Source organism: Chinchilla lanigera, unplaced genomic scaffold, assembly GCF_000276665.1.
Source record: "Chinchilla lanigera isolate Chin_1 unplaced genomic scaffold, ChiLan1.0 scaffold00025, whole genome shotgun sequence".
Taxonomy (NCBI): domain Eukaryota; kingdom Metazoa; phylum Chordata; class Mammalia; order Rodentia; family Chinchillidae; genus Chinchilla; species Chinchilla lanigera.
The window spans coordinates 18,134,871-18,158,515 of NW_004955426.1; the positions used below are offsets into that span (position 1 = coordinate 18,134,871).

The 23,645-nt window shown below is 42.2% G+C and overlaps 1 protein-coding gene across 1 annotated transcript in view; it reads right to left on the bottom strand.

The window, feature by feature from the left end:
• Nucleotides 1–17,143, bottom strand: part of Mtmr12 (myotubularin related protein 12) — a 58,171-nt gene extending 41,028 nt beyond the window's left edge. The window contains exons 1-8 of the mRNA XM_013514999.1: nucleotides 17,089–17,143; nucleotides 16,013–16,137; nucleotides 11,218–11,278; nucleotides 9,282–9,424; nucleotides 8,208–8,280; nucleotides 7,273–7,403; nucleotides 5,673–5,766; nucleotides 1,346–1,475 (exon numbers count right to left, since the gene is read on the bottom strand). Coding sequence (XP_013370453.1) covers nucleotides 1,346–1,475; nucleotides 5,673–5,766; nucleotides 7,273–7,403; nucleotides 8,208–8,280; nucleotides 9,282–9,424; nucleotides 11,218–11,278; nucleotides 16,013–16,137; nucleotides 17,089–17,128 — 797 coding nt within the window. The 5' untranslated portion in view covers nucleotides 17,129–17,143. The remainder of the gene's footprint in view (nucleotides 1–1,345; nucleotides 1,476–5,672; nucleotides 5,767–7,272; nucleotides 7,404–8,207; nucleotides 8,281–9,281; nucleotides 9,425–11,217; nucleotides 11,279–16,012; nucleotides 16,138–17,088) is intronic.
• Between the last annotated feature and the right edge of the window lie 6,502 nt (nucleotides 17,144–23,645).

Here is a 23,645-nt window from a genome sequence, read left to right on the forward strand (position 1 = left end):
GAGAGAGAGAGACAGAGAGAGAGAGAGAGAGACAGAGACAGAGACAGAGACAGAGAGAGACAGAGAGAAACAGAGACAGAGACAGAGACAGAGAGAGAGATGCCAAGAATGGAACCCAGGGCTTCATATATACCATATATGCTAGGCAAGCATCCCATCACTGAGCTATTGTCCCAGCCCAACTGAAGGCTGTTTTTGTTTTTGGGTCAAGGACTGAATTCAGCAGATGTGCACACTAGGAACACACTCCATCATTCCAGCTCCCTAGCACTTATCTTTTAAAACACTACTTTCACTTCTTTACCCTACCATCGCCTTCTTCCCACTAGAAAGAATGCTCTAGGAGATACAGGATGCAGAGAAGCCAAGGCAAGAGAAATGAAAAGTTTGAAGCCTGCTGGGACTACACAGTGAGATTCAGGCTCACAAAACAAAACAAAAACTACCTAATACAGATTAAAGTGACAGGAGGTACTGATAACCATTAACATTGATTCTGAGACTAAAGAGTTATTAATAAAGCATAAGACATGAGGAAAAAAAAGATATAAGTTCACTTCTGAGTATTTGAAAAGACACTTTAAGAATTATTTTTTAAAGCTAGTCCTGAAAGGATGGGGACATAGCTCAGTAGTAGAACACTTCCCTAGAATGCACAAGGCCCTGGTCTAACCCTAGCACCATGAGAAAAATAAAAATAAAGGCTAGTGTTGATGTGAAGAAAGAACCTCGTACACTGTGGGAATGTAAAATAGTACAATCGAGGAGGAAAAGAATCTGGTAATTCCCTCAAAAAGTTAAACACATAATTACTATATGTTCTGACAATTCAACTCCTAGATTATACCCCACCAAAGAGAAATAAAAACATGTATCCACACAAATACTTGAACACAACTGTTTGTAGTAGCTTTACTCAGATGAGACAAAAAGGTAAAAAGAACCCAGATGTCCATCAACTAATGAACAGCTAAATAAAATGTGGTATATATCTATGCCATAAAACATTATTTGATGATAAAAAAGAATGGAATTCTGACAATATGCTATGGCATGGATAAAGTGTGAAAACATTATAGCAAGGGTAAGAATGCAAAGGGGAAAAGCCCACACAGATATGATTTCAGTTCTACAAAATGTCCAGAACAGGCAAACCTATAGAGACAGACTGGTGCGAGGAGGGAAACGGAGAGTGACTGCGAACGGGTATGGGGTTTCTTTGGGAGACAATGAATGTTCTAAAACTGACGGTGATAATGGCTGCACAACCCCGTCAGTATATTAAAGCACACACACAGTTCAAACGGGGGAAGTGCACAGCACGTGGCCCACACTGAAAGCTTACCTCTCACAGATTCTGTAGCCTTCATTGACACTCACTGCTTTGTACTTCACATTGCCTTTGGTCCGCTCCAATTCCCAACACCAGTCCTTAAGTGTGTCAAACATTACTGTATGGTTCTTGGGATCAGTGGCTAACACAACAAAATCAGAAAGACAATAAAACCTCTTTGTAAAGCACTCGTATTTTAATTATGTAGAAGTGCATCCTTAGGCTCCAGTTTCCTTCACTCAGCCCATTTTTATCCAAGCAGAATGAATTTACTGCTTAATCCTCTGTTCCAGGTTTGTGGTCATTAATCCAAATTTATGACCAGGGCTTTCTTCTTTTCTTTCTTTTTGCTTGGCAGTACTGGGGATCGAACCTAGACCTTTCCCACTAAGCTATATCCCCACTCATGTTTGAATTTGACAGTGTCTCACTAGCTCACTAAGTTCCCCAGGCAGGGACCAAATTTGCAATCCTCCTGCCTCAGCCTCCCAGAGTGCTGGCATTATAGATATGCACCACCCTGCTCAAGTCTGAGGCCATCTTCTTTATGTTGCAAGAGATGCTGTTCTTGTTCTACTCCTTGCAAAAGTAATTTACAGCTCCGTTCTGTTATCTAACTATGAGATAATTTATACAAAACAAAAAGATCACATGAAGCACAAAAGCTGAAGTAACGTAAGTATTTTTAGCCCCACCAATATGTGCATAAGATGGCAGACAGATTCAAACAGCATGTCAGATTTTTGCTGTATCCTTCCATCAGATGTGGCTATAGGAGGACTGGTCAGCAGGACTCGGTTATTGATGGCCATAAGCAGATCAGACAGCCACAGTGAAGGCCACATCACAGTGACAGTACAGCTGCTTCTAACCTGACCGTGCACTACCTGAGGAACAAAATGCCCGGAAATACTGTGCTTGCGGCCCAGCACAGGCATCCTTGATCTTCCTCAAGGCCAGCCCTGCTTGCTGGGGATGATGCGCCTCCAAATAATCTCTGCACACCTAAGAAGCCAAGCCCTCTTGAATAACAGAGTGTTTCATAGAACTATGCCGGCTACTCCCTTCAATAAAGCCAGGTTATCACAAAATTAATACCAAGCTGGGCACAGAAGTGAACACCTATAATTTCAGGTACCTATAATTTCCTGAGGCAGGAAAATTGTAAGTTGGAGGTCAGCACAACTTATTGAGACCCTGTCACATATGGGGGGAGGGGCAGGAAGCTCAGCCCTCCCTGAGTTCAATCCCCAGGATACGAAAATAAAATTACTGAGAATCATAGATGATTATACAGGTTGAACACCCTTACTCCTAAAATCATATCCAAAATATTCTGGTCCTAAGCATTTTGGATAAGGAATACTCAAATTAAACAGCACTTCCCAAGATCCAGCAGTGTTCTATGCATATCACACTTTATCGTCTATTTCTCACAGTTCTGCAGGACAAGTAATGCAACAGGCAATGTGATTTCCTCCATGTGACAGAGGTGCCACAGAACAGTCAATAACTCAATCAAGTCACACAGCTAGGTAACAGTAAAACTGGAATCCAAGCCTAGGCAGCTCCAACAGAAACACCCACAAAATACTAAGTGGGGGAAACCTCTTCATGGATGCAAGCAATTATAATATTCCCATTCAGTAAATCTGGCTATTTTCTTAGCAATACAGGCAAGGTTTCCCTTAAAATACTATGTCACACACACTTAGGACCTTTTAGCCAAAATACATTTGGAAATTATTAAAGCAGGGAACAATTATGATTATTCAGACTACATGGCACCCACTTCTACAAACTCTTATTCAATGAAAAAGCAAACTGGCCATTGATCAGCTTTCAGCTACAACCTTTACTTCTCAAAAAGGAGGAGGTTAGAAGACAGGAGAAGGATGGGATTAAAATAGAATAAACGTGCTACATATCCTGGACCTCTGGCACAGAAAGCCTGGGGTATCAAGGTAAGGGTTTTGGCAAGCTAATCAACATATGTTGGCAAGTCCAGAAGTTGTCCTATCCTAGGTCTACACCAAGAATTGAGATATAAGAGCAGAATTCCTAAAAACAGAACATGATTTATCAAATGTAAGCCCAATAAATGTTGATATAAAATATAATAAGCCAGGCGTGGTGGCACACACTTGTATCATTCAGGAGGCTGAGGGACGAGGATCACTGTGAGTTTGAGGCCAGCCTGCACTATATAACAAGACCCTGTCTCAAAATAAGTTAATTAGTTAATTATAATAATCAAGCACAGTCCTATAGTCCCACTGCTTTGGGGGTCTGAGGCAAGAGGATCACAAGTTTGAGCCTAGTCTGGGCAACTTAGCAATTTAGGGAGACTCTGTCTCAAAATAAAACAAATAAAAAAAGGGCTGGGGGTATAGCTCAGTGCGAAGACCCTGGGCCCAATTAGTACTTCAAAATAAGAAAAAAAGAGAAGGAGGAAGGAAAGGTGGAAAATGAAGTCACATTTATATAATGCCATACTGCCACAAGCTCTATGCCAGCACAGCCAGCACTTGGACATACAGCTACAGCAGAAAGATCTATTGTTCACAAAGGTAAATTACTCAAAACGGGACACATTTTATCTTTAGTCTAACATGAATGTAAAGTATATTTTATGTTAATTCTCTGAACATAATCCATCCTGAATATTATGCCATTTTAGTTTCTGTTAACTCTACAATTAATGACCACACGCAACACTTTTATAATCTTCACAAAAATTCAAGGGAAGCATTAACACTGTTGTCTTTAAAATGAGAAAACAAAGGCTCCAAGGGTCAAGTGTCACTCCCCAGGATCACAAAGCCAGAGAGTGGCTGGGCAAGATGTAGGCTCATGAGGATGGACACCAAAACCTGTACGTTTTAAAAAGGTAAATCACTTGAGTTCCCCAAATGCCAGCTCAGCACAGCCTGCCTTTCTCTGCAAGAGTGGGCAATTCCATTAGAGGACTCATCACTCAGCTGCCCTTCCTGTTTCACTCTATGCTGCTCGAAGGCAAGGATGTGGTCCTGTTCACCTCCCAACTCCACGGGGTCTGGTCCACAGCAAGCACACAGTAAATGTTTAATAAGTGAGTAGCCAGTGACAAAGCAACTCCACAGTCCAGAAAGCTTACATGCAGTCCTTTTAAACAAACCTACCATCACCCGGACAGGGGACTCGGGATCATTAAACATCAACTTCACATTAGGACTAATGGGCAGAGCTGGCGTGGCAGTGCACACCTGTAGTCCCAGTACTCAGAAGGCTGAGACAGGAGGATCGATGGGAGTTCAAAGTCAGCCTGAATTACATAGGGAGACTCTGTCTCAAAAAACCAAAAGAAACAAAATGAAATAGAGTAACAAAAGAGCAAATGGACAGACTGAGGAGAAGAGGTCGGACATCTGTGAAAACATGTTCATGCTAGCCATTGTTGATGGCTAATTCAGATGGTCAGGGTTTCATACTTAAAATATCATTCTCTTTTTTCAGCAAACTAAATGGAAAATTTCACACTCCATGTTTTCTCTACCAAACCAGTTTTCTACAACGTTTCTTTTAGATATACAAATGTCTTATTTGCTATAAAACATGCTCTGAACGCATAAAAACTTTCTAAAATTCAAGACATTCTCTAGAATCTCATAAAATGAGATCAAGTATATTTAAGTGAAAAAAGAATACAGAGACAAATACAGTAATTTTAGCTGGGCGTGGTGGTACACACTTTTTTTTTTGGTACCGGGAATTAAACTCAGGACCTTGCAGTTACTTGCCAGGCAGGCACTTGTACCACTGAGCTACATCCTAACCACAAATACAGTAATTTTAAACCTGTCTCAACTTTGTTTCTCTATAGTCTCCCATTCATAGTATACTATATTAATTTTATCTTTGAAAAGAAGTGGCCAAATAAACAATCCACTGCAAAAGGCAAGCAAACAAGCTGAGTATAGTGGTACATGCTTTTAATTCCAGCACCTGCGAGGCTGAGGAAGGAAAATTGCTGTGAGTTTGGGGCCAACCTAGGTTACATAGAGAGCTAAAGGCCAGCCTGAGCTACACAGGAGACCTTATCGCAAAAAAAAAAAAAAAAAAAAAAAAGAAAAAGAAAAAAGCAAGCAAACAAACCTAAAAGGTAAATTAAATAAAAGATCAAAGTAAAAACAGAAAACAAAATCCTCCTAATGAATCATTCAAGCAAAAGAGAAGAAAGAGCTCAAGAAGAGTGGAGGGAAAAAACCTCAATGGCTGATGAATGGGTTTTCTCCTGGTTGCAGGTAAGAATAGGGAAGATTCTGCCTGTCCTCAAATCAAAAACCCAGAAAATACTTACCTGTGCTGTTTTGTGCGGCAGTTGCATAGGAAAACAGAAATAACCTTTTAAGTAGCTTAGGAGCCTGGGTATGATGAATGATCCCGCTGACAATCTAGGACAGAACAGACCAGTGCATGCTTTTGTTATGCTTTTGACAGATAAAAGACAGACAGCAGCCAAGTTAGCAAATTCCCAGTCATGCCAGGGTGCTCTGAGGGCAGCACGGCAACCCTCGTTAGGTCTGGATCTATGACTGAGATCTTGGGATCAAGCTAGACTCAAAGAATACTCTTTTGTTAGGCTAAGAGACCTAAACTTCTAGGGAACACTTTAAAACATAACCTAATTTCTTAAAAACAACCTGATATGTGATACACTTACAGCTGATACTAGACAATAACCAAGACACTAAGCTACCTATTTGTGGCTTTTAGTACGTGGATGATTTAGAAAATTCAGTCTATAGCTGGGCATGGTGGTGCATGCCTGTAATCTCAGCACTCAGGAGGTGGAGGCAGGAGGATCGCTGCAAGTTTGAGACCAGCCTGGGCTGCAAAGAGAGCTCAAGGCCAGCCTGAACTGCATAGCGAGACCCTGTCTCAAAAAGACCAAAAAAAAAAAAAAAAATCAGTCTACTGTGTTTTCTGATTGTCTACTATGTTAAAGAATATTTAGAAAAATGATTAAAACCATTGTTCAAAATGAAGTAACTGCTTTCTCAGAAAATTTTCTTTATCTGTATCACTCTTTTCAAATTCAGAATAGACACTGGAGTCTTCATTCTAATAGAACTATCATACATATGAAAGAAAATTAAGGCATTACCTGTAAATGTACATATTTCATTGTAAAGAAGACAATATGCATATACTGGCTACCTGCTAGGTCTCCCCTAATGATTTACCATGAGGAGTAAATAATTATCTTAGTGAAAGATAAATTTTTTTTTTTGAGATAAGGCCTTGCTATTATAGTTCAAGCTGGCCCTGAAGTCACTACCATATGTAGTCCAGACTGGCCTCAATCCTTCTGCCTCAGCCTCCTGTGTGCTTGGGTTTACAGGTATGCACCACCACACCTGGCTGAGAAATCGTGAAGTTACCTGACCATCAAATTCATACAGCTACTTTCTGAGTTCATCCAGTTACAGACCTCAGTCGGCTGCTGCAGTCCAGGGTGATTATGGTTACATGGCCTCCAACGGCACACATGTAACTTGGCTTTGCTCACCTGACCCGTGTGCTGCCCCCCTCCTGTGCACAATCACTACCTCCCAGTGGTAAACTCATTTACTCCCAAAAGCTGGAGGTCAGCACTCTGTTTGGGGTCAGGCTGTCAGAAATGGGGACACAGCATAACTTCAGCTGTCACATCTTTCTCTTTATTCAATTTCCTTCTACCTTGGTTTATAAGTTTCTACCCTTTCTTTAGTGGCTCTAGTAATAAAAACATGACATCACTACCTCTCACATTCTCATCCAACAATGGGGGACTACAATCAATTTCACCTTCACACAGCAAAAGGCCTCCTTCCACCTTCAGGCAATGTAAGCAAAAGCTACAGTCAATGGGGAAACCCTGATGGAAAATAAAACCCCGAACACATGCAACTAGTTACCCTTTTGACTTCCTCTTCTTTTGTGTACCTCAGGCAAAAGTGGAACACTCGGAGATCTTTGCAGTGGATGATGAGTTTCTCAGGGTATTTCTTCAGTTGTCCAAAGAGAGCTTTTTTTTTCTCATCGAACACTACAGATCGATAATGAAATCATAGAGAGAAATCATGTTACCCAGAAACAGGTAATGCTAAAGAAACAAAGCAGGCTGCTCACTTGTTCTAAGGGCAGGAGCCCTGGCTCCCCGAGAGCACTCCGGGTTCTTCCCTCCTCTGCAGTAAGCATGTGATTCAAACAGACTGGCTGCTGTCTCCAGAAAGGACTTCAATGGCCTAAAGAAAATCCAGCTTCAAAAGCGGAGATAAAGGTGGAATGGAGAGGGCTAGGGACATGCTTTCATGTAGTCAACTCCTAGGTTTATCACTAGGACCCTCCAGACACTTTCCTCCTTGTCCCAAAGCTTGGATCCAACTCAGCACCTACTGGTGTTGAAAAAATAATAAATGGCTACTGAATGAATCTTTAAAATGCCCTGAACACAAAAATGGGGAAGAGAAACAGAAAGAAGCTTGGAAGGAGAGGCCTGTTTCATTAGCAATGAAGACATCCTAATGTGAACACAATAGACCTTTACAGACCACCCTTTAAAGTAAAACCACACAGCTACCACAGGTGGTAGCTACCACAGGTGGCAAATAGTCTGATCAACATCTAATGCAGGACGAGCTTGTGTGGAGCATTAGAACAAGCTCCAAGATCAAGTCGGAGCTCCTCCAATTAAGCAACCCCAAGTGAGCTACTTCTCACCTCAATTTGCCATCCATAAAACAGATTTAAACAATCCATTTTAATAAACTATAAAAGGCCACAAGAACATTTTCATCATTTGTTATACATTCCAAGGATGGCAACCACCCCAGGGAAAAGAGATACTTACCTCCATAAATCTGATCAACACAGTGGAGGGTAATGTCATTTTCTCCTATAACCTTATTCTTAAACTGAGATTCCTAAAAGATTCAAAAAAAAACAACTGTGACTCCTTTCCATGCTCTGTCAGACATTTAGAAGGAGAGCAAATTATCATTCTGTACTTGCATGCCAACATAAACTGAGAAATACACCCACGGATCCCTAAGAAAGGGAAGACCACGAATGTGAGAAGAGCTCATGAGCACTGATATTTCAAAGCTGCGCAGTTGCCATTTCTGGGTTGTTCGCAGGCAGACCCACCACGCCACCAACCCAACCCACCACTCTGACAAGTGTGAGAAAGTGACATGCAGTTTAACATTTCTTCATACAAATCCAAAGAGGCAACTGACAGAGCTGCGAGTGGCCACCTTTGGGAAGAAAACATGGGTGATTCAAGTCTCTGCAAGGACTCAGAGCAAGCTGCAACAGTCGCAGCAGCACAGCAGGCCAGACAGAGAAGCAGCAGCAACGGTGCTGGTCTGGGAAGCTTGGGGGGTCAGGATGGCAGGCACATTGTGACAGAGGGGCCAGGGCTGGGGGACTGGGCTGCCATAACCTCCAAAACTCTCTCGTGGTGTGGGCCGTTCTCTCCTTCAACGGCTCACTCCTGAGCAGGCACAGCTCTCACAAGGATACTTCTACTAGGCTCAGATTAAACACAGAGTAAACCCCATTTCCAGGGTCACCCTTGCCATTAGTTTTATTACCAAAGAAGAGTTCAGGACAGAGAAAACATGAGGAACAGGAACTAGTATATTTGGAAAGGTACTGTTCTAATGAGTGACTTATACTGTGTTGAAACAGGAGAAATGAGAGAAAGTTCATAGTGTCAACCTATGAGGTCAAAAGCAAGCCACTATCATATGAGGCACAGGAGGGAAATTTCTGAACAGTCCTGCAGCTGACAGAGGGTTTCTGCCTTTTGTACTTATATGTTGAGGGGAGTGAGATGGAGGAACTGAGAAGTTGGGAAAGAACAACAAAGCCGCAGCTACACCGTTCCCACCAAACTCAGCCAAATCCAGCTCATACATACACCATTATCCAGGGCACAGTCATCGTCGCTCAAAAAGGCAATCTTAAAGTCTGTGCAGACGAGTCTCCCATAGACGCCGCGCTGACAGGAATCTTCCTGCACATACTTCAGGACTGTGCTGGCTTCACAAAGCAGCTGTTCACCTGGTAGAAATCAAAACAAGCCCTCCTTAATTCCTCAGGGAACACGCAGCACAAACATCAAGATCTTTCCTTGCTCTATTTACCTAAGAACAAACACAATACAACACTTCAGAACATGCCACTTTTCAGAGTGGCAGGAGCTGCAAAATTTAGGAGAGAAGATGAAGCAGAGAGGGGAAAGAAAAACAGTTCAGAGACACCTTCATGCAGGGATTTATCTTCTCACTCTAATACAGTAATGGAAATTTCCAAATAGGTGGTAATGATCTCAGCTGCACAGGCACAGATCCTCAGGTTTTTATGACTTTGACCCCAGATGTTCCAGAGCAGCAATACCCTAAACAAGCAAAGCTCCCACAGCTCCCATCCCCTCTTCCTCTGTCAGCTCTAGGGCTTCCCAGCAGCTTCCTCTGACACAAGGGGTGCTGCAGTCTTTCACAGCAAGACCACCTCATTCTGGCTGCACACTGGGAGGATGAGAGGAAAAAGGAGGTCAGAGGTTAGCAGGAAAAAAAATTTCCTTTCTTCACTAACAGTATTTCCTTTCAATGTCACCTTTCCTGCCCCATCTGTAGGTGGCCAGCCCATACGAGAAGCTATAGCTTCTGGACAGACAGTATACTTCTCTCTACCGTCAAAAAAAATTAAGACTGGAGTCAGACAGGCATACTCTGCTCCCTGGAGGCAAAGTAGCTTATGATGTGGGGATGTCTGGGTTAGGGCAGGAAAAACAGAAGGATACTGGAAAATGAAAAACTAAGTGTGATACTATGTACCAAAAAAAGAAAAGAAATTTTCTTCTCATCTAACAGATAACATCTTTCCCTCAGGATTTCTCTACCTTTAAATTTACATAGCTAAGGTGGGCATGATGGTACATACCTGTAATCCCAGCACTCAGAGGCTGAGGCAGGAGGATTGCTACAAGTTCAAGGCCAGCCTGGGCTACACAATGAGTCCAAGGCCAACCTGAACTACATAGTGAGACCCTGTTGAAAGAAAGAAAGAAAGAAAGAAAGAAAGAAAGAAAGAAAGAAAGAAAGAAAAAGAAAAAGAAGAAAGAGAGAGAAAGGAAAAGAGCTTATGAAAAAAAGTTCTTTTGGATTAAGAAAATGTGGAAAAAGAATACACAGCAGACATGATTTTCCATATATGGTATGGATATTTCATCAAGTAGTTTCTGTTGCTGAACTCTGAAGTGGTTAAAACCTAACTGCAGCTCTAGTCACTCTTTTGTCTCAGAAACAATACGGGGCCCTTTATAATAAATGAGCTCAAAGTAAAACCCTGACAGCCATATGGCTGGCAAAACGGAGCATCCCTGGTCTCAGGGCTCAGATATACCAGCAGAGACCGAAAAGTGAGGCCACCCACCAACAGATGCCCTGGGAGACCCAGGCAGCTGCTCTGTTCCAGGACAACAGGCGTGGGCAGCAGGGAGAAAGTATGTGGTGTAGGCCTCTCAGGGAACTGAGATTTTCCTGACTAGAACAGGGTCAAGTAGGATAATCTGGAAAAGGCCTCATTCGTTTGTGAAAGAAGTGAGAATTTCTCAGGTTTATTTTTATCAGTTTGAAGGACAGGGAAACAAGAAAAATTCTTTCCAGATGTTGTAACACTCAGAACCAGGTGTGCAGTTATTGAATTAAAAACCTTATTATCTTTGTCCAACTCATTACTATTACATGCCAGAGGATGAAACAAAGGAGTTTATATATAGCAATTCTAAGGATGACATCATTTATCACTGGCTTTGAGCTGCACACAAGGTATGATGCTAACATGACTATTACCTGGCAACAAGTGAAGAGTGACTTCCTTCTCAGTTACTTCCTTTTCGTTTGTGTGAATTTCCTAAAACAGAAGAACAAAGAAAGGGTCATGCTTTCCTTTGTTTAAGGGCTCAAAATAACATAAAAGCATGCGTTCTGAAGACACACAAAGCCATCACATACGCAGGAGCTTTGTGTTTATTTGATAAGCTGCTTTTTTAGAACATGTTTTTAATGAAAGGAAGACAAAATTCTAACAAGTTAGGGACACAATCAATGTATTAAACTAAGTAGAGCTGGATGCAGTGCTGCATTCAGAAGGCTGAGACAGGAGGATCACTATGATTTCATGGCCAGCCTGGGCTACATAATGAATTCATGGCCAGCTTGAACCACAGGGCAAGACCCTGTCACAAAAAACCAAGACAAACAAACAGAAACCCAAAAACCCAAACCCCAAATGAAACCAAACAAAAAAAGCCACAACAACATACACTAACTACCAGCTGTCCCCAGCATAAGGGTAGGAGTGGGCAGCCCTTGTGTAAAGGAACAAGTTGAGGCGATGCGTAGGAAAATAAGGGAACTCAAGCACACAGTCATAAAGGGAACAGAAGAGGCGTGCCATCATAATTTCTCCCTCCCTCCAGTGAGAATCAAAGGTGGAAGCAAAAGAGATTGCATACTCTTAGTTTGTTCTGCTTTATTCTTTTTTCTTTCTTTTGAGACAGGGTCTCACTATGTAGTTCATGCTGGCCTTGAATTCACTATGTAGCCCAAACTGGCCTTGAACTCCACAGGATCTTCCTGCCTCAGCCTCCAGAGTGCTGAGATTATAGGCATGCGCCACCACACCCAGTAATTGTGTGTTCTTGGGAGAAAAGGTTTAGAGACAAAAACAGGAAAATGTTGAGTATATCCATAAGTACAAATCCAGGTACTCTATAGAACACCAGGGCTCAGTACAGACAGCTGCAACATTCACTGCCCATTCCAAGATACCTAAAAACACAAGACAGTGCCAAGGCTTGTACTCGCTTCTAACACGGAATCAAGGCTTGCTGCTGTGTTACTGTTTCTCAATAAACTTGTCTTCCAGTTCCTCTATTGAGTTCAGTGTTCGCTGGACATTCAGAGAGAATTAGCAAACCCTGCTTGAAAAGTGAGGAGCATAAATGACTGTTAACATAGCAATCAGAGAGACAGGGCAGGCCTCCTAACACCACCTACCACGTCATCAATGAAGTATGCTTGCTGAAATATTTAGCCTCAATCTGCTTGAGCTTCTACGGAATTCTAATTGTAACAATTTTATATGAAACATTGGGCCTGGCAAGCGCAAGGCCCTGAGTTTGATTCCTGGTAACAACAACAAAAAGAAACACTAGGTCAGAAGAACATGTTAAATGACACAATGGGGATGCCATCAGTTAATTCTGACTGGAAATTTCTACAAGACACAACCAGTTTTGTGAACAAATAAAAACTGATTTATTTTATTTTTGGTAGAATCAGTTTTCTGAATCTGTTATTTCGGACTGCACTATGGCATTAGGAGAAACCTGGCTATATAGAAACCTCACTATGTAGTTTTCCCTTCTTGAGGAAGGGAAAAACAGCCTGTATTATGGCTGAAATAGAATGTCATGGCTTTCGCAGAGAACTCATTTTGAACATGACCCACTTTGGAGGTGCCTATGATTTCTATCCCAAGAGAAGACAACAAAATCAAGTGCCTCTGGGGTGGTACTTCTCATACTTGAGGCAGGTTAAGTCCACTGGGGAGCATGTTACTATATACAGTTACAAGCCTAGGATACAGCCTGGGCCTCTGGTTTTGTAAGCCAGCCCCCTTACCCCCAATTCTGATGCACTGCTGTGGGATTTAAACAAGAGGAACTGTTCTTGTATATGTAAGTGCTGAGTGTTTTGGTAATTTAGAAATTCTCATTGATAGTTTTTGTTATGTCACTGGCAAAGAACTAAATTAAAGCACAATTATTTTTAACAGATTCCACCATCCTTCTCTGAGGAGAGATCAAAGCTATTCATTATATTCAATCAGCTGTTGGAAAACTACAACAATCATCTTGATTAGTGCTTGCAATTCAGTCCAAACATTACAGCCAACTTGGGGAAGGCCAGGCTATTGTTACGGGAAAACAAGCATTATCATCTACATTAATTCAAAGCTATCTACGTTAGTTTTTTAAATGGTTAGTGAAATTTTTTCTTTATATTCCAGGATCAAAGTAACATGGCAATATCTTTTAGGATCCTGCCAAAACTCCTTTCCCTCAGACCACTGTTCCCTGAGCCCACAACCTCTTTCTTGCAATGAACCATCTCATCCCTAGCCAACTGCCCCGGGAAACTAACCAGCATAGTGGTCCCACAAGCGTCACGTTAATCACTTTACCTCTCCTGTTCATTGGATTGGAGGGCTCAGAGATGCAATCAAGCTGGCTGCTTATACTACAGACTTGTAAACCAGGCCACAAATATGGGGAGGCAGAGAAAGCTCTTCTGCCAGAATAAGACACAGGAAAAGGCTAAGTAGAGACAAAAGCATGCTCTCAGACACACAAACAATAATGGCCTGGATTTCTATGGTTTTCCAGACTTCTGCGAGGCACACCTTTGGCACAAAATTCCATGAGTCATATCTGTATTTTTATAATAAATTCCCTTGTTAACTGTTACTTTTCTTCCCCTCCCTGTGCCTACCATTCTAAATCCTAAAGCAAAGCCACACTTGGCATGGTGGCACACTCCTGCAATTCCAAGACGCTGAGGCAGCAGAACTGCAAGTTCAGGCCCAGCCCAGGCAATGTAGCAGTTTAGTAAGACTCTGTCGCAAAAAATTTTTTTAAAAGGGGAGGGGGCTGGGGACGTAGCTTGGTGCAAAGTCCCTAGGTTTGGTCCCCAGTACTTAACCACCCACTGCCAAAAACAGACACTTAAATGATTATTATAACTGCTAAATAATTCTTCTTCAGATTTACAGAATCCAGAATATCTGATGACTCTCAGAATAAAGATGATGTTTAACATGAAGAAAAGTAATTGTGTTTGTGTAAAGTAGTACAGGAGCTGAGAATGGGGACTCCGGCCTATAATTCCACCACATGGGAGGTTGAGGCAAGAGGATCATCTGGATTACATTAGACCCTGTCTCAAATATAAAACAAAAGAATGAGTACAACAACTAGCCACAAAAGGTCAAGAACTACCCTGATTACGGTATTCTGAGCAGAGAAAAGCCACAAGCACAGGAAGACAAGACCCTACTCGGTACAGTCTGCACCTCCTGTCCCTGTTACAACAGTGCTCTGAGGATGACAGCCCAACTCATACCTTTTCAAGACTGGCCCTTAAGGGGCTGGGGATTTAGCTCAGCAGCACAGTGCCTGCCTGGCAAGCGCAACATCGTGAGTTTGACTCCCGGTACCGGAAAAAAAACAAAAAAAAAAAGACTGGCCCTTCAATAACATCCTTCCCACCAGCACTCACCTCCAGAGCTGGGTTTCAAGAAGCAAGCAGATGGATCTGGGTCTGGCAGTAGTAGGGAGACCAATGGGGAGGAAGAAGAGGGCAAAGTGTTTAAGCCAGTCTTACAAAACGGCAAGTGTAGAAAGTACAGGAGTTTAATAAGTGGACAAGCAGAGAGAAGAGGAAAGAAATGAGAAGGTGCAAGCAAGTATTACTTCCAGACAAGGGAGAAACACAGCTAAGGCTGGATATAGCCTGAAGAATTCGCGTACTCTTGTGTAGCCTGTGGGCAACAGGGAGCAACCAAAGGATTTTTGGCAGGGGAGCAAATACACACATATTATTTACTACCTCCAATAAACATTTGTCAGGAAAAAGCACAGGACAGAATCAGGAACCTGGGCGGGTCTTCGCTGTAAGCCTTGGTTGCACTGCCTTGTCTGAAAGAATGGAATGAAAAGCTGTACTGCCTGTCTGGTGAGGTCACACACAAGAGACGCCACTTCAACATGCTTTGAACTTCAAGAGCCAAGCGCTGGGCATGGTGACACATGCTGTGACCCCAGCACTTGGTAGGCTGAAGCAGGAAGACCACCCCCAGATGTGAGTTCAAGGTTTTGGGTTTAGTCCTCAGTACTGGACAGAAAAACCCCATTGAAATTATTGTTCCCAGATTAATTTCATCCAGCCAGAGGGGCAAAATTCCAAGAAGAAACATCCCTAGATCTCCCTGAAGGTTCTCTGGAACATAATTTCTCTCCACTACATTTGGCACCAAAGTGGTAGAAGGACACAACGCAGATATTTCATTTCCTCAAAGCTGCCCTACTCTTCTAGAATGCACATTTAATATGTGTTTTCTCTACTAAATAGAAAATCTAAGAATGAAAAATGTATTATCGTATTAGGTGCAAATTCATTTGCAACAACACTTCCCTTCTTGTGGAAGTGTTGCTATTTTTAACATAGCAAGTACTAATAACTCAGGTTTTTGTTTTCCCCCACGAACCTCCAATCTCCTCTTTGTGTATGTATTAAAAATAAATACAGCCAGGGGTGGAGGTGCATGCCTATAATCCCAGCACCTGGGACACTGAGGCAGGATTGCTGAGTTGAGAGCAGCCTGGGCTACAAAATGAGTTCAAGGCCAGCCTGAATTGCATAATGAGACTCTGCCTCAAAAAGACAAAAAAAAATTTTTTTAATTTAAAAACAACACAGATTTTGGTGCCACCATCCAAATGTGGCTTCTTGTGACATCTGGCATGTCATGTAACCTGACTGAGCTTTAAGTGCCTCCTGGATGAAACAGAATCGATCCTACCCAATAGGAGGGCTTCCAGAGATGGGTATGCACACGTCTGGCAGGAGGACTCAGTAAATGGAATTGCTGTAACTGCTGAACACTGGAGTATCTGTGCTTCTTGATTTCCTTTCTTCTTCCATTTTCTGCTTTCCTTTCATGAGTAAACAAAAAATTCAAATAAAGTATACTACATAAGAGTTGCAATTAGGGCTGTGGATTTAGCTTAGCGACACAGCGCCTGCCTGGCAAGCGCACAGTCATGAGTTCGATTCCTGGTACCAGAAAAAAAACAAAAACAAACACAACAAGAAGATAATGTGTAAGAGTTGCAATTAATCAAGATGCAGCCAAATGAATACAATAACTTCTATTTCTCACAGTTACCACAGTAAATTAAATTGAGCCTACTCAAGAGGTCCCTCAATTCTTTTTTTCTGTGGATCAGAAACCCTCTAGTTGGCTCTATTTCCGTATGATTCTGACTATCTATTACACAGGAATATCTGCAGTCATGGAGGTGGGGTAGCATTTTCTATGTATGGGCTATGTTTTCTAGAACCCCATGACTTCTGTTTTGCACCTTTTCAACAGAGTACTCTGAATGAAATACAAAACCAGAAGAATAGTTTGTTTGTTTACTTACAGAACTAGGGATTAAACTCAGCCTCAGCACTAAGCCACATCCCCAGCTCTTTTTTTTTTTTTTTATTTTAAAAACAGGATCTTGCTAAGTTACTCCAGCTGGGCTTGAACTTGTGATCTTCCTACCTCTGCCTCCCAGAGTCCTGAGTTTACAGGCATGTGTAGCTCTCCATTTTACTGAGAACAGACCAAAGAGCTAAAAATTTTAACAAATGGGGGGGGGGGCGGTGGTGTGTGTGCACTATGTAAGCACCCAAACACTGGAATTTTAAATGCCACAGTACTCAATCATCACTAATATATAAACCTCCTCTGATTAATATTTCAAAAAATTATACACTATGCAATTCTTACTGATAAGCAACTCAGGAAAAAATAAGTACCACCATCACTACCATCAATCACCCCTCTCCAAGATCAAAATACACATCAGTCTTGAGAAAAGAAATAACCTGGAGAACTCCAACAAATCAGGATACAAACTGGAAGCATAAAGAACACCTTCCTTCAAGTGCTGCTTGTTGCTTCGGGTGAGTGAACGTAGCTGACTGGAGAAGAGGGGCTGTGCGGACAACACAGGTGGAGGGGTGCCCGTGTCTGGAGGAGCCGCGTGCTGGATGTAGATTCCAGGGCGGGCGCCTGTCAAGATGGAATTCCACTTGTGCACCCTACTCCTGTTAATGCTGTGTCTGCGGCTGTACAAACTGTCATCCGCACCGGCAAACTGGCTGGACAAGTGGTTACAGGCTATGCAACCCGACCTTTACAAAGGGTTGAGAATGCTACTTCTTCCTTAGCACACCAGCATGACTCGGAAGTCACCTGTGGGGGCTGGGGATGTAGTTCAGCAGTATGGCACCTGCCTGGCAAGTGGGAGGCTCTGAGTTCAATTCAGTACAAACAAAAAGTTACTTGAGGACTGCAGAAATCGTAATTGTCCAACTGGGGTCTGGGGATTTATCTCAGCGGCAAAGCACCTGCCTGGCAAGCGCAAGGTTGTGAGTTCGGTTCCTGGTACCGGAGAAAAACCAAAAAAAAAAAAAAACAAATTGTCCAACTGATGACTGCCAACATCTTCTGTCCCTCTTTCCAAAATGGGTACAGGGCCAGCCCTTAACATGGTAGAGAGGTGAGTAAAGATAACCACTTCTTTTTATGGTAACCATTTCTTGAGCCGTAAGTGCCACGTACTGTTTAATGAGCTTTATACTTATTACTCATTTAACCCTCAGCAAGCCGCAGAGTTATGCCCATGAGCATCTCCTCCATGTTACAGATGAAGGCACCAAATGCCACATGGCAAGGTGGAATTCAAACCAGGTATGCTGGTCCAGTCTGTGCTTTCTTTTAATTTTGTGTGTATGGTGCTGGGGATCAAACCCAGGGCCTTGTGCATACAAGGCAAGAGTTCTACCACTGAGCCACATCCCCAGCCCTATTTTTTTAAACTCATATTCTATTTAATTGAAGGATTATGCAATGAATTTTAAGTATATGAAATCACTCATTTTAAATGTTTTAAAATGTACGTATCTGTATCAGTTTACAAAAGTGAAAGTACCACCCACCTGCAGATATTGAATAAAAATCTTACATATGAATGCCACGTCGTCTTTTAAATGTGAAATATCTTATAAAATTCTTATTTTTGCCTAATAAAAATGTTACTCTCCACTTCTATAATGTAAAGACCTATTACCTTCAAATACCTTTCACCTTTATTGTGAGTACCTTAGATCAGAGACTGATTTTTTTACCCAATTTGGATGTTACTAATTGGGAATTCAACTGGCTTATGACTGTAATTCACATCCATCTCTGTCAATATCTTTTATACAAACTTTAACTCTTCCTTGGTATTTTTGTTTTGCTGCCTTTTCTTGGTTTTTCATTTGTTTTCAACTCCAGGAACCTGCAATGTCTATAATCCATTTTGTATACAACTCAATGACAAATTGACTTATATGAAACACCTCTTGAGGCAGTAATTACTGTTCCCAATTCAGCATTTCAAATATACATACCCTCTGCAACAAGGGCTTTGGAAAACTTCTCCTGACGTTATCTGTATTAACATTATGAGCTAGCTTGTTAGTTTTTTTGTTTTTTATTTTTTTTAGAGAATAGAAAATTTAAAATGATACAGAATTTCAAAACAAGATGACAGGAAATTAACAATGGTTGTTATATTGCATATTGTTATCTTCAAAGTAGTTGCTCAGGTTACCAGATATAGGCATGCAAAACTGATCAAACCATAAGTACTAACTGTTCCTTTCAATAAACCAATAGAAATTAGTAGTATTCCCACCTTCTTTTCTTTTCTCCTTTCCCCCACCCCAGTTGTTCTTTCCTTTTCAGCAGTTTCTCTCCCTTTCACAACGTCTATTGTACCTTTCGGATTTTATTTACTCTTTCAATTTCTGTGTCATTTTCCAACTTTGTCAGATTAACATTGAGAATGCCTTTATTGTACTTGTGCTGCCTATAAAGCATGTTTGTCTAACATACACTTGGCTTAACAACATTCACCTTTATAATATTACATGCCAAATATAAAACAATATTTATTGGCCCAATACACTAAATATTTGACAGTTTTAAACTACATAAACTAGAGCCAGATGTGGTGGCACACGCCTGTAATCCCAGTACTTGGAGGCTGAGGCAGGAGGACCATTGCGAGTTTGAGGCCAGCCGGGGATACAAAGTGAGCTCAAGGCCAACCTGAACTGCATAGCAAGACCCTGTCTCAAAAAAGACCAAAAAAAAAAAAAAAAAAAAAAAAACAAACCTACATAAACTAGTGCCAGTGTGGTAGTGTACATCTATAATCCCAGCAGTCAGGAGGCTGAGGCCCAAGGATCACCTCAAGTTTGAGGCAAGCCTAGGCTACATAGTGAGCTCAAGGCCAGCTTGAACTACATAAAGAGACCACACCTCAAAGAAACAAAAAGGCCAGGTGTAGTGGTACCTGTTATCCCAGCACTTGGGCAGGGGTGGGCGTGGAGGCAGGAAGGTCCCCAAGAGTTCAAGGCCAGCCTGAACTATATATCGAGACCCTGTCTCAAAAAGAAAAGAAAACTCTAAAAGGTTCACTATCACTGGTCTAGGTACTTTTTTTTTTGTCTTTTTGAGACAGGGTTTCCCTATGCAGTTCAGGATGGCTTGAGCTCACTTTGTAGCCCAGGCTGGTCTGGAACTCACAGCAATCCTCCTGCCTCAGCCTCCCAAGTGCTGGGATTACAGGTATGCGCCACCACACCCGGCTATTCTTGAAATTTTAAAAAGTCATGATTTTTTTTCTCATTAAATTTTAAAGGTACCCCATGAGCCTTCTTCATTTGCAGGTCTACTTTGTTTTTCAACTCTGGAAAGTTATCTTCAATTAGTTCCTTAATTATAGTTTCAGCTTCATTTGCTTTGTCCTGTTTCAGGTATTCCTATTACAGGCAGATTGGATCTCCTTAATAGGCCATCTACATCTCTTTTTCTCTTTTTTTACGTTAATTTCTTTGGACTTTTCCTTTGCACTCTGAGAAAATTTCTCATTTTGCATTTACACTGCAATTTTATTTTCTGACTGATGCTGCTTACATGCTTCCTTTTAATGGAACGCCACGGATCTTGAATTCCACAGGTCACATACAACCTGCTGCATAATTAAGCCCACACAGTAATGAACTCTCTTGTAAGATGTTTAATTCTTTCTGGGTGATTGCTGTAGAAGGGTACATCAGTATGAAGAGGACGCATTTTCTCAATTACTTAGCTCTAATCCTTTCTTCTAAACCATGAATTTAGGACCTTTTTCTTTCAATGGCTCTATGCAGTGGGGTCCAAAAACAGTCTCCCCAAGTATGGAAGTTAAAGAACAACCAAAATGGCTCACGGCACATCATCTTGCTAGTCTGTGTTCCTGCAGGATGCTGTACTGCCTCTTACATGGAAAGGGGGAATGAAAATAAAGAGGAAAAACAAGCTCCCCCTGAAATCAGGGTGAAACAGGCATTCCAGAAAGCCCCAGAGGAAGTTTCAGTGATCACTGTGGAAAGACCCATGGAGGCTAAAGGAAAAGCAAAAACACTTATTCCCCCCACCACTCACTCACAAGTAGCAGCTAAGTGACACAGGCGAGCTTCATGGAGAACAGAACGTTGGGGCTTTGTCTACAACAGCTGAAAGAAGCACCCCTCATGACTCCATTGTGCGCTCTCAGTCATCGGTCTCTTGTCACCCAACCAACCCTGGAAAGTTCAACAGGAATCTTCTGCATTGCAGCATTCCTGTTAAGGGGCAGCTCTATGCTTCCCTCCAGGAACATACAGCCTAGCAGACACCCTGAGTCCCCTCCTCTACTTCACCCTCAATACCCAATTTAGCACGGAACTCTATCAAAATTACCTACTAAATACGGAGTCTGCCCCCCCCAAAAAGTATGTATGCTTCAGAAAAAGAAAAATAGTATGATGTTTTTTCAACAGATGGTGTTACCCTCCTCTGGGGAACCCTAGAGGATGTCACATGTCACAGAAAACCCACTACACTGTCAGCCCTTAAAGAAGAAATTGAAAACGCATCTCAAAGACCAAGGTTCCCGAAGCAGCAGATCACTAGACTAATAAATGTCTGGAAGCTAAGGCTACCACTTTGAGCACCTCTTATAGTTGCAGAGGTCAAAGGTAACTTGTGTTAATCTCATCAGGTCTCACAAAATTTAGCATTAAAGTATTTATCCAAGGGGGCTGGGGATTTAGCTCAGTGGCACAGCACCTGTCTGGCAAGCGTGAGGTCGTGAGTTTGACTCTTGGTACTGGAAAAAAAACAAAAAACAAAAAAAAGTATTTATCCAAGTTTTCTTTCCCTGAAGTGTATACATATTTTTTTGGACAACTGTGTGCATCTCCATTCCACACTCCTCTCGTGTCCCCCCGCAATACTCTATTCCAAGCTACTCTCATTTCTGACCTAGACCACAACCGGTCTACCTGCAGCTAGTCCTTTCTGTTCCACTCTCCACCCCAAGGCAGGAGTGACCCTTCAGAATACATGGGCTCTAGCACAGCTGTGGGATGAAGACAAGGCCCTCCATGCCTACGAGCGCCTGCACCACTTGCCCCATAACTACTGGCCTAGCCAGGCCTCCTACCCGCACTTCCTGGACTGTTCGCCAACAGGCCTCCCTTCACCTCCCACACCTGCCCAGCACCCTCATCCTGAGTCCTTCTCAAGGCATGCATCCGCTTTGGAATGCCTTCCATGCTCTCGATCTGTACGTTCCGTACCTGTCAGACCTTAGGCCTAGGACCATTTCCTCAGGAAAGTGGTCTGTTTCACCAGACTCTTAAAGTCCCTTGTCTCCTAGCACGTGCTAAAGCTGCAATTTCATTTGTTTAATTATTTAAGTATAGGGGCTGGGGATGTGGCTCAGTGGCAGAGCTGTTGCCTTGCACACCCAAGGCCCTGGGTGTGAGCCCCAGCACCACAACAGGAAACAAAAAATTCAAGTATGTATTTCCTCACCAACCTATAAATACTTTGTGGGCAGGTCTTGGTCCCCAGAATCAGAGTAAGTACTCAAGAGATTTTGCTGAATAATATAATTAAAAATCACTTTAAATAGAGGTTTAAAAAATACACTACACATTTACTTTTTTTTTCTTGTGATGGGGATTGACAAGCACTCTACTAATGAGTTGTAACATCAGCTCTATTTATGTATGTATGTGTGTTTTGAGACACAAGTCTTACTAATCAGCTAGATTGGCCTTAAACTTGAGCTCATCCTGCCTCAGCCTCCTGAGTAACTGGGATTACAGGTGTGTGCCTCCCAGCAGGCCTGGCATGTTTATGTAATTTTTAATTGCCTAAGCAGCTGCTTTAACATCAGCAGGAACTGGTGAAACATATGGGAGATTAAGAAACAATAGCTAGGGCTGGGGCTGTATCTCAGCGGCAGTGCCTATCTGGTAAGAGCAAGGTCCTGAGTTCGATCCCTGGTACCCCCACAAAAGAAACAATAGCTAGATGATATCACCAAATGCACTAACCATTGCCTAATGCAGTAGAGGAAGAGCATTCATTCCCTTAGGCTTACTATGTATGTGGTACTAACCCAGAAAGATTTACTTGTGAAGCCTGTGCAGAAAGAACAGCCGCAGGGCAGTAGCTGGTATCCTCCCAGTATTTACAGTAAAGTCATCAGCTGCTCCTCTCCTATCCTTGTTCTCTGGGGTGGTGAAAGCTTCTTATAACATCAACCTGGCTTCCAGGAAGGCATTTGGCTTCTGGGAAGGGCCCAGAATCTCCCTTTCACCTCTGTTCCTTCTACCTTACCACTCTCTTTCACTCTGAGACTCCCCGCAGCGCAGACCGCCAATCATGCAAATGGCAACATTTTTTTTTTTTTTTTTTTTTTTTTTTTTTAAAGATAAGAGAAGGGAAACATTACTGGTCTCAAACTCACTATGTAACCCAAGCTGGCCTCAGAACTCACCACGATCCTCCTGCCACAGCCTCTCGAATGCTCAGATTACAGACGTGTGCCACCATGCCCAGCTGCAATCTTATTTTTATAGCTATGAAATGTGACAAATTCTTCATGGACCTCAGTAACCATTAGGTCCAATGCGCAGGGGGAAAAGGTATTAATAATCAAGCAGAACTGGTTCTATTGGTTATACTGACAGACTTCTCAAAACCTAACTTATTTGAAAGTTACGTAAATTTTCTACATTACATCAGTTAAAAATGCCCTGTGAACTCTGTATGGAGGCCTCTTGCTGCCCCATTTGAGTGTGGACAAAGCTTGCTATTATAGCAAAAAAGAACGGTAAAAACTGCTGGCATAGGCTCATCGTATGTCCAGGTTTTTAAAACTATCTCTGTGGCCTAAACTGAATTACAATAGAGGCTTCACAGGGGCTGGGGATTTAGCTCAGCGGCAAAAGCGCCTGCCTGGCAAGCGCAAGGTCGTGAGTTCAGTTCCCGGTACCGGAGAAAAACCAAA